This window comes from Lacerta agilis, chromosome 8, assembly GCF_009819535.1.
Source record: "Lacerta agilis isolate rLacAgi1 chromosome 8, rLacAgi1.pri, whole genome shotgun sequence".
In the NCBI taxonomy this organism is placed as follows: domain Eukaryota; kingdom Metazoa; phylum Chordata; class Lepidosauria; order Squamata; family Lacertidae; genus Lacerta; species Lacerta agilis.
Window position 1 is genome coordinate 38,861,850 of NC_046319.1, and position 10,551 is coordinate 38,872,400.

Consider the following 10,551-nt stretch of genomic DNA (forward strand, 5'->3'; position numbering starts at 1 on the left):
CCTTTTTCCATATAGTCTGCCCAGGTCATTGTAGTGTTTGGATGGGGTTCTAATGACGGTACCATGTCCTGCTGAAGTTTGGTTGCCTGGGGTTCAGAGCAGGGTCTTTTTATGTCTTGATACCCACCTTGTGAAATGTACCTTTTTGTTTACCCAGACATTTCCTGACTGCTGATACTGAATTTTTCTTTGTAGCTGAAATTATGTTTTATGATTAGTTGGCTTTTAACTGTTACTATTTTTATGGTTCTTCTGTATATTGTAAATAACTTTTGAGAGAAGTGGCATGCATTTGTACACACCTACACATATACATACTGGTATATACCATATTTTCCGGCGTATAAGACGACTGGGCATATAAGACGACCCCCAACTTTTCCAGTTAAAGTATAGAGTTTGAGATATACTCAACTGCAGATTCTCCACCCAGCATATAAGACGACCCCCGACTTTTGAGAAGATTTTCCTGGATTAAAAAGTAGTCTTATTCGCCAGAATATACAGTATAAATTGTGACTTATAGCGCTCGGTTAGCAGCAATCTGTACAAATTCATGTTAGGTTCATTTTTTTTAGCACATTGCACTGTTAATATGACCCACTTCACATTTCAGAAATTAGTAGGTGTTTGCCTTTGTTGTGTATACTCCGTACCAAGAGAGAACCATTTTCTTCTCATTGACTACTTGTGAGGTTCAGGGCTCCTTGTGACAATTTACACATTGTAACAAATAATATTTGTCTGTAGGGACCTCCTCAGTATGTGTGCCTGGTATTTCCATAGTGTGAAGTAGCTGTTTGTGTATTGTGTGCTAAAATGCTCGTTTTGGCACTCTTCTGTGAAAAGCTGCAGTTTTGATCTTTGTGGTGCAAATGCAAAGAGACCATTACTCAGTTGAAATCATTTTTTCAGGTATTTGGCATCATTACCTTCCCACATCTGGAAAAATGACCACGTCAAGAAATTTTTCAGCACTTCATCTCACTCCCAGCAATTTCAAAGTTCAAGTGAGTTTTAAAATTCATTTCTCCCTATTAACAAACATGTGAATAGACATTTTACCACTCAGGCCTTGTCCAAACACCTGATCTCCTTGTTTTTAGGTCCAGGCAACACTTCCCTTTATAAAGTAGGTACGACGCTGGGTGCTTCCGGAAGGTGAGATGAATTTAGTGTATGTGTGATGTAGGGAAGCTATGGCATGCTGTTCAGATTTCTGTATAATGTGGAACATTTTGCACTATCACTTTGAAAGTGACTTCACAGGTTGCCCCTTCATTCTTGGTGTGTGGAATAAATTTGGTACTGCTAGCATTATGTCATCCTGCTGTTCTGAGCATGTTTAGATGACCCAATGATAAACTCAAAAGACATTCAAAGGTGGCATTTGACTTTGTACAGGTGCTTTATTTCAGTGGAGGGAATTAACATAGAAAATGTTTAGTTGCCTTTGAAAATCAACACATGGTTTACAGTTCTGATGTAAGATTTCCCATGTATATTCTTCATGGAAACATTCCTCAAAACACTTATGAGGATATAAATGCTAACTTAGAACTGGCCTATGAAGTACGCAGGATGGTTAGTGACTTACTGCATCAACAAAATCCTCACTTCTGCTCCCTTTTCTTGGTTATGCCTGTTGACACTGTCAGACCAGTAATTCCTTAACCTAAGCAGCTGGAGTAACTGTGGCCTTACATTCGGCAGCCCTCTGACTTTTTCAGTGTTATGCTGGCTCTTCAGAAAGATGGCAAACTGCATAATGAATCAAGGGAAATGCTCTAGAATGAAAAGAGTATGTACAGCATTCCTGTTCTTGGTTTGATGCATAGAATAGTTTCATTTTCTATGTTTGCAGGCCTATCTGTGGTGTAGCTGGTATCCAGTCTTCACAGAACAGTCTCCAGCATCATGTGCAGCATCCGGCCACTACACCTGTTGCACTCCCCCACTGCACTCATACAGGTGGGGCTGCATCCTCACTCACTTGCCGCTCCCAGTTGGAGAACTCTTCATCGGTATTGACTCCCAGTCCTCAAACCCCCCAGGAACAAAATGGGATTTTAGACTGGCTGCGGAAACTACGCTTGCACAAGTACTATCCTGTTTTCAAACAGCTCTCAATGGAGAAGGTAGAGTCCTGGCTTGGCTAGGGGGAAACAGTTTGCTGTGTTTGTTTTGCTGTATTAATCTGTGGTATAGAGAGAGAATGCAAATTTTGGGAAAGTCTTGACTGATTAGAAATGCTAATATGGCTTCAGCGATTTGGCTTTCTGGCCAAAGTCTTCATCTAGTGGCTTATTTAGAAGCTTCTTTGTGAAATGTTGACACACTACAAGTATTTATCCTCTAATAAAAGCTGTTCACATAGATCAAACACCCCTTTATGATGACTTTTTTCTGGATGCATGAGTATTTGTTCCTAGAAAGCAAAATTCCTCATGCTTTGTTCAAATGAATGTCACTCTTTTTAACAGTTTTATTCACAACTCTGTTCAGATATGTTGTAAGTTAATCAACACGTTACTCTTGGGTTGTTGTTTTTTTAAACATCAGAGTGCCCTCTAGTGGATTCTTTGCTCTATTTTTTGCTCTCATATCTAAAGCTCCAATTTGTTTTCAGACACTTTATAAAATATACATAATGAAATATAAATTGAATTTAATAACAGAATGGGGTATTGTTGTGGTATTTCTCTCTGCTTTATTAGAATAATTATCAATATTTATTAGAATAATTATCAATAAGCCTGAAAATAAAGTCTGGGTTGGATGTTCTGAATCTGACAAGTACCTTTAGTCTGCAGGTTGACAAATAACTACTGAATAATTTTACATAAAATTGGAGGCTGAGACAACCTCAGTTGTTGAGTAGCTTGACAAAATAACATAGAAATGATCAAGGGCATCCGTAGCAACAGCTCAACAAAACAAATTTAAAAGCTGATTTTGCATAGAAGCCACAGTTTCCCCAAATCTGTTGCTCATCTCTATACTAGGATGCTGTTAAACACTTGTTTGTCCCTAGAGCCTTAGCTACTTTAATAACACCTCATGAAACTAATGAATATAGCTAATCTACATATTTTGCTTTAAAACTAAGCAAAATATGTAAACTATATTCATTAGTTTCATAATGAAGCTTCTGTCAAGTATGCCATATTAGACAGCATTTTAAAATGCATGTATGTGTTGCATACTATAAAATTGACTTTCCCATTTTTCCTATCTTAAGTTCCTGAGCCTTACTGAAGAAGATCTGAATAAATTTGAATCCCTTACAATGGGTGCAAAGAAGAAGCTCAAGACCCAACTGGAGTTGGAAAAGTAGGTATTAAAGAAAACTGGCTTCTTCCATGTCCTTTCAGGATTTTTCCTCCTAATTTTTCCAGTAAAAACGCTTGCTGTGGACTTTGTCTAAGGAAAACCCAGAAGCAGGATTTGGTTTAATTCAACACTAGTTGAATTAAAATTTTGTTGCATTTATACCCCATGCATGTGTCTAGAACGATAAATCTAAAAATATCAGTAGGTTATATGCAGCTAATTTTTACTCAACAGAGACCCATTGAAATTAATAGAATAGAATCTCTTTAGTGGCCTTACTCTTAAGTTAGATGGATACCACACATTCTTTAAATTAGAGAACCAATTCAGATTTAAATCCAAGTTTATTTTAATAAATTGCTTCCCACACTTCCTTTTTCATTCTAGGGAAAAGTCTGAGAAACGGACCCTCAATCCAGCTACATCCCCTTCCTTGAGCACTGGGGTGGCCAGAGTTCCTCCTACCACTCATATTGGTCCTATCCAAAGCATTCGTGGTAACCATACAGCAGGTAAACAGGCTATGAGGTTTAAATATGTATATTTCCTACACAGGAAAGGTTGGCGCTTGTCTAATTCTTGTAACATACTGGATAGCAATGTAGTTCAGGATAGTCATACTTACAAGAGTAGACCCATTGAATTAATAGACTCAAGTTAATTACTTTCCATGGATCTATTTTTGAGCCTGGCTAACAGCCAAACGTACTTGGGAGTCGCAACAGATTTTGTCTGTCTAAAGATGACTTAACAATACCATTCACATTACTTGATTTTTCTTCTTCTCTTCCCCTCCCCCACAAGAGTTACGTGTCGATGTTGATCAGCCAACCCTCTCCACCCCCCGTGAAGGAAGCTCTTCAGAATACTCCAGCTCCTCTTCTAGCCCCATGGGAATCCATACCCGGGAGGAGAGCTCAGACAGTGCTGAGGAGAATGAGAGACGTAAGGAAAGCTGTTTCGTTGTGTTGCAGCATCTAACGCATTTAGGTGACTGGTCGTACCTGACATCTGTCTATCTTGTAGGTTTAGAGGTCCACTTGGAAGCCTCAGAAAAGGAGAAGCCAGTAATGTTAATGAATCACTTCAACTCCAGCTCAGCCAGGCCCACTGCTCAGGTTTTACCAGTGCAGAATGATGCCGGGTCCAGTCCATCCAGTCACCACACCTTGCCAGTACAGATGATGGCTGCGGGCTCCCCTCACATCACTCCAATTAGAATACTGAACTCTATGCACAAATCAGAGCGAGGGAATACAGACATGAAGCTCCTTTCGTCATCTATGCACTCGCTTTTGTCTTTAGAAGACAGGACAAAATTCTCACCTGGCACACCTCGAAGTGGCATCAAGATGGAGAAGAGCTTTGGAAGTACTGTTGTAGATGGGATGCCAGCCTCTCCCCATCAGCCCATGCAAGTGCTCTCTGGAGTTTCTGAAAATGGCTCCTCTACACCTTCAATTAACTTTGGTCCAAGGACCAAAATGGTACATGCTTCCGCCCTAGACAGAGTGGTGAAAACAACCCAGCAGCCGGGAATAATAGTGGAAACAAGTACCACAGCCACTGTAACTTCCAGCACCGTCTTCCATGTGGCACGACCCCCCATAAAACTCCTGGTATCCTCTTCGGTTCCTACTGATTCAACCATTGTGGGGCAGTCTTCCTGCTCCAGTAATATGCAATTCAGTGTGTCCCCAGCAATAATAAACCCCCGGACTGCTCTCTATACAGCCAATACCAAAGTGGCCTTTTCTGCCCTGAGCAGTATGCCAGTAGCCCCAATGCCCAGCAGCAGCTTCTGTGCAAATAGCAACACTGCCTCTTCTAGCAGTCACCCCTCCACATCCTTTGCAAATATGGCAAACCTACCCAGTTGTCCTGCTCCCAGCTCCAGCCCTACGCTTTCATCAGCTGCCGAGAACAATTTCTACAACAGCAGTAGTAGTGGCTCAGGAGGAAGTATCCCAGTACCAAATCAGAATCACCACCACCACCACCACCATCAGCAGCAACCTCCTGGATGCATGGTGTGCAGTTCCTGTGGCTGTAGTGGGAACTGTGGTTCAAGTGGCATGACTGTCAGTTATGCTAATTACTTCCAGCACCCCTTTTCCGGACCGTCAGTGTTTACTTTCCCATTTCTGCCCTTCAATCCACTGTGCAGCAGTGGCTACATCAACACACAGCAGTACAACAGCAGCTCAGCCTTCCCTATGGTTCACTCTCCTTACAACAGTGGCATAACACCAGACTCTGTCATGAGTGGGCAGTCTACATTTGCAGTGCCACCAATGCAAAGCTTTATGGCAAGTACAGCAGGGGTATATCAAGCACAGGGGATGATGAGCAACAACAGTGGTACAGGCCATAAAAAGAATGGGAATCTGTCCTGTTACAATTGTGGAGCCAGTGGTCACCGAGCTCAAGACTGCAAGCAGCCACCAATGGATTTCAATCGACAAGGTTAGGAACATAATTGGCTTGCTGGAAGTGCAGTTGGTAGATTGCTCAGAATACAGGTTTGGCTGCTTGGGGAAGGGGTGGTGGATAATCTGAAAATGGTCAGTAATTTAAAGTGATGGCAAGTCTGAGCATGTACAAGTGGAATCCACTGTAGGTCTCACATTTTGCCAATAGTTTGTACTCTTGTGGATGAGCAGTAGCCCTCTGAAGCAAACCTGAGAGATCCAAAGTACAGGTGTGGTAAAATGTTGCTCTGGCATGAGTATGCAGAACCCAGATAGTTTTGTGGGGTAATAAGGGGTTGGTTTCTTGTGGTAGTAAGCTTTGAGATTTCTCACACTCAAAACTGGTATCCATGGTGCTCCTGCCTTATTTCACATCTACTGCTAATATGTTCATTCCTTATCTATGAACAGCATGGTGCTCAACTGTGTGATGTGTCATTGCTTATGAAATGTGAAAAGTCTTACATTTGCTGACTTGTTTTTCTCTTCTCCGTGCAGGTACATTTCGGTTAAAATATGCTCCACCAGCTGAAAGTTTAGATTCCACAGATTGACAGTAACTCCATGGACTTCATTTTTTGTGATGGCAAAAGCCCATGGAGTAATTATGGAATTTCAAATTGGAATCTGAGAAGTCCACTTGTTGAGCTTATTAACATTATTTTTTTAATCCAAAGGTGCTCTACTTCACTACACTAGGAAGAAACTGAAGCTTAGGGGTTTATTAAACCCATTTTTACTGATTTGCCAAAATTATAACATGGATCTTAAATGTTGGACCTTCCAGATGGGAGGTGAAACTGGCCAACTACCCTTTTTGTTGTAAACAAACTCCTGCACTTTTGCTGAAGAATGTTGCCATACTTCGATCTTCTGTGCTGGAAACTCGAACTCCCGGGCAGCTATGTTGTAATCTGGAGTGAGAGCTAGAGGTTGACGGTACAGTAGCCATTTGCCTGCTGGACTCTGACATTTGAGGCTAGGTAAACATGTCTACTTTTTCTCAAAAACAAATCAGGCACTACACTCTGGGATTTTAAAGGATTGCACTACAGAAGAATGTATAATTCTATCTGCACTTTTAGCAGACTGAGATCAGTGCGAGAGACGTTCCAATGGTTGGAAATAGGCACCAGCAGGCTATGTGAACTTCTAATAAAGAAATCTTAACCCTCCCTCTCTTCCAAAAGAACAAAGGTAGAAGTTTCAGTTCATTCTAGAAATGGTTATGCTATGCTTGTTGGCATTTATTTGTCAGTCATGGATTAAACTTATATTTCCAAGGGTCTAGTGCCAGAGACTGAGCTCAAACAGGTCTTTAAAAAAATACTTTCCCTCTACAACTTTCAAATCTTATCATATATTAGTTTCTGCCACAGGAAACAGTACTCTACCTTTGAAACCCAGTTTTAAAACACTAGACTCCTGCAGCAGAGTTTGCAAGTTGTTGCTTTACTTTGCATAGCAAAAGTCTTTCTACAAGGGCTCTTGCTTACAGGATATAGAAGTCACAAAGTAAGAAACAGCTGTACATCTTAACCACAACTCGGGTTTGTAGTCTGCCTCCTTTATTTGAAATACGTAGAGTATTGGCTTTGATGTTAACTAGTTAGAATTCTTTCCCACTAAAGCCAGCAAAGCTCAGAACTGAAACATTGTAGACCTACCGGGTCAAAAGGCGGCATACCTTTTTGTATTCATGCTGAATTGGTTGTAGCTATCTTCTTTAATTTATAGGGCTGAAGTTTAAACTGCCTCACATAGGACATTTTAGTGGCTGTGCACAATATGTTACTATGGAGGTGGCAAATGAGTATTTCTGCTTGAAGGTATTGTATGGTTGAAGGTGCAGGGGGGTGGGGTTGGTTGTATCACCCCACTGTATATCCATGAGGTAGTAAAACAGTGGATATTGTTGAAATAATGGTAGGATTGGCAGAAAACCAGGTACTCTACTATTGTTTTTATATCATCAGAGATAAGCTCTATTATCCTTACCTGTTGCCTTCAAAAACAAACTGGTGTATTCTCTTGGGTGTAGGCATTCAATGGGTTTTGCATATTCAACTCTGGGAGAAGCTTAGCATGAGCTTCCTGCCATTTCTCAGCTTCTTAGAGACCAAGTCCAAAGTTGTAAAAACACATGGTTTGTAGCAGCCCTACATCCAACTTCAGTTATTTCTATGCAATGAAGTGCTAGACTTTCATACCCTCAGTTTGGCTTTACCAAAACAGTATTACATATAGGGTTAGATCCAGCCCATAATATTTAATTATGCTTGTAATGACTGAACTTCTGAGACGGCTAATACAGGTGGATACCATTAGGAAATTTGTAAAACTACTACAGAGGTAATGAGAACTGACAGAGCAATTTACTTTGCCTTAATGACCCTGATTGACATCAGCAGAAACATGCCACTCTGTACTAAATCTGTCAGTTATTGTTTACTCTTAAAAGTTGGGAGCCTTTCCATTGGCCCAAAACGTGCTAAAAGCCAAATGTACCAGTTCTTAAACAGAAATAACCCAACACCATACACACTTTCCAGGATCAACAGAAAGCCTTTATCAGGCATTTAAATTGGAAAGTCTCTAGAAACATGGCCCCATGAGCAGTACGATGTTCAGAAATAGTTTCCATTCATATAAAAAGAAAGCTGTCTCAGCTAGCTGTTGGGCTGTCAAACAAAACTATGTTTAACTTAACTAGTAGATAAGTGGAATTACCAGGGGAAAGCTTTGGAGAGCCAATTGCCTTGTTCATTTCTAAAGGTAAACTGAGGCATACAAGGCAAGCCTACATAGTGACTTAATTTTATTAAAACTGTTCTCTACTGTCAGTGTTTCATACAGGCAGAGGACTTTGAAGCAAGACTCAAGTGCAAGAGGAAATGGACACTAGCTGCATAGATCATAGTTTGGCTGACATTTACACTAGAGAATGTAACGTGTCATGAAGAGAGCATAAAACAGAACCACCAAAAGCCCTTGTCTGCACAAAACAAACTATCTATGTACTAAAAACTGGCATGGCAAACAGCTGGAGAATTGTTATTTGCATATAACTAAGGTTTCAACTAGGTATGACTTAGTTAATGGGAAATTTCTCAAGCAGTATGCAGGCCCGTGCCTGAACAAAGAAGGGTCTTTCTGAATTGTCAAACCCTGTATTTCATGCCAGCCTAGAGTACTGATATAGACACCCAAATGTAAGCCACCCCAAGTAAAAGGCAAGTTATTCAATGGGTACAATACCATTTTATGGGGAAAGCCCTAAACTGAGGCCAACTTAATTATTTTAAGGTGGGAGGGAAGGGTGGGTATTTTGTTTTGCTTCTGAATAGACACACTTATAAGCCTCTTAAGCTGCTTTACTTAGATATGGCCAAAGGCAGAATTAAATGAGTAGTAATTCAGAAAGCAACAAATATTCAAACAATTTTTACTCTTCCAGCTACCTTTGGAACTATTTCTGCGTACTAACTTCTTATAAACATAGGAAGAGCCTATGTCTTGCAGCACAGGTTAACAACTTTCTTTTCAGAAATAACTTTCCATTAGGAATGAAGGAAACACCTCTGCCCATTTCGAGCCATTTCTTTTACATTATATTACAAATGTGCATGTAACTTTATATAAATATTAAAAGTTTTGTAAATATTTAATATCCACCTAATTTGATTTTGAATTGTAAATGTCAAGTATTCTGGTATTTGAATTTTTATGTTTTATTATACTTTGTTAAAGGTAAAATTGTACATTTTTAGAATGTTTTTATCTGAGTAAATTTAATGTACTGAACAAAAATTAAAGACTATAGTGTCTTTTCAGACATCCTCACTTTTAATAATTTTTTCCCCCATTTTCAGTGGGAGGCTAAAGAAAACTTACTGCAAGCGCAGCAGGTTCAACCAAAGGCTAACATAAACATGCATTGTCTCAAAGGTGGTAGCTGTAGACAGGTACTGCAGAGCTATCCAACAGCTTTATCTGCAAGTTGTCCATTTTAGGTAGGTGCTCTGAAGGATACAAAAAACCCACACTGCAGCTTGGGATATCAGCTTCTTCTGTCAGGAGCTTTTCCATGTTCTTATACAGGTACTTAATTCTCAGTCTCATTTGGAATCCAGTATCTTGCCCACACTCAGAAAGCAGGCAATGTTGTTTTTCATAGCTCAAGCATCTTCACAAGTGTCATTGGTATGGCCACAGAATCTCCTACTTTTGTGACAATGTTCTACTCTGCAACAGTAAAGGAATCTGGGCCAAAGTAGGAGGCTGAAGGCTTTTGTTCAATTCTGTCTACTGTTCTTCATATACAGCATTAAGATAGTTTTAAAATGGACTTGTATATAAGCTTAACTTCTAATCAAGTTGAGATGGAATCATCCATTTCAGCACTTAAAAAAACAACAAAAATCAACATTTGTACAAGAGCAGCCATTAGCCCATTGTAAGGATGGCTGTCTTATGAAGAAATAGTAACTGAACAAAAGACTTTATAATTTTACAGTGAACTTGTTAGAAGCAAGCATTGAACAGATGCATGCAAAGGTAGAAACTGCATGTTATACTGATATTTTACAGCATGTCAAGATTTAGCCTTTTTTCTCCACATAATAAAATTTTGTTTGCAATAACATATAATTAAAATTCACATGCATTAATATACAAGGATGTCTTAGCTTACTACATTTCACTGTATAACAAATGGGGAAGCAGGACACCATCTGAATTACTTTTG

At 39.8% G+C, this 10,551-nt stretch overlaps 1 protein-coding gene across 1 annotated transcript in view; it reads left to right on the plus strand.

Annotated features, from left to right (window-relative positions):
* The window catches only part of ZCCHC14 (zinc finger CCHC-type containing 14), a 36,408-nt gene extending 26,198 nt beyond the window's left edge, over nucleotides 1-10,210 (plus strand). Inside the window, exons 6-13 of the mRNA XM_033157029.1 lie at nucleotides 916-1,010; nucleotides 1,107-1,161; nucleotides 1,865-2,138; nucleotides 3,242-3,333; nucleotides 3,721-3,845; nucleotides 4,138-4,278; nucleotides 4,360-5,799; nucleotides 6,303-10,210. Of these exons, the coding sequence (XP_033012920.1) occupies nucleotides 916-1,010; nucleotides 1,107-1,161; nucleotides 1,865-2,138; nucleotides 3,242-3,333; nucleotides 3,721-3,845; nucleotides 4,138-4,278; nucleotides 4,360-5,799; nucleotides 6,303-6,358 (2,278 nt within the window). The 3' untranslated portion in view covers nucleotides 6,359-10,210. The remainder of the gene's footprint in view (nucleotides 1-915; nucleotides 1,011-1,106; nucleotides 1,162-1,864; nucleotides 2,139-3,241; nucleotides 3,334-3,720; nucleotides 3,846-4,137; nucleotides 4,279-4,359; nucleotides 5,800-6,302) is intronic.
* Nucleotides 10,211-10,551: the final 341 nt, after the last annotated feature.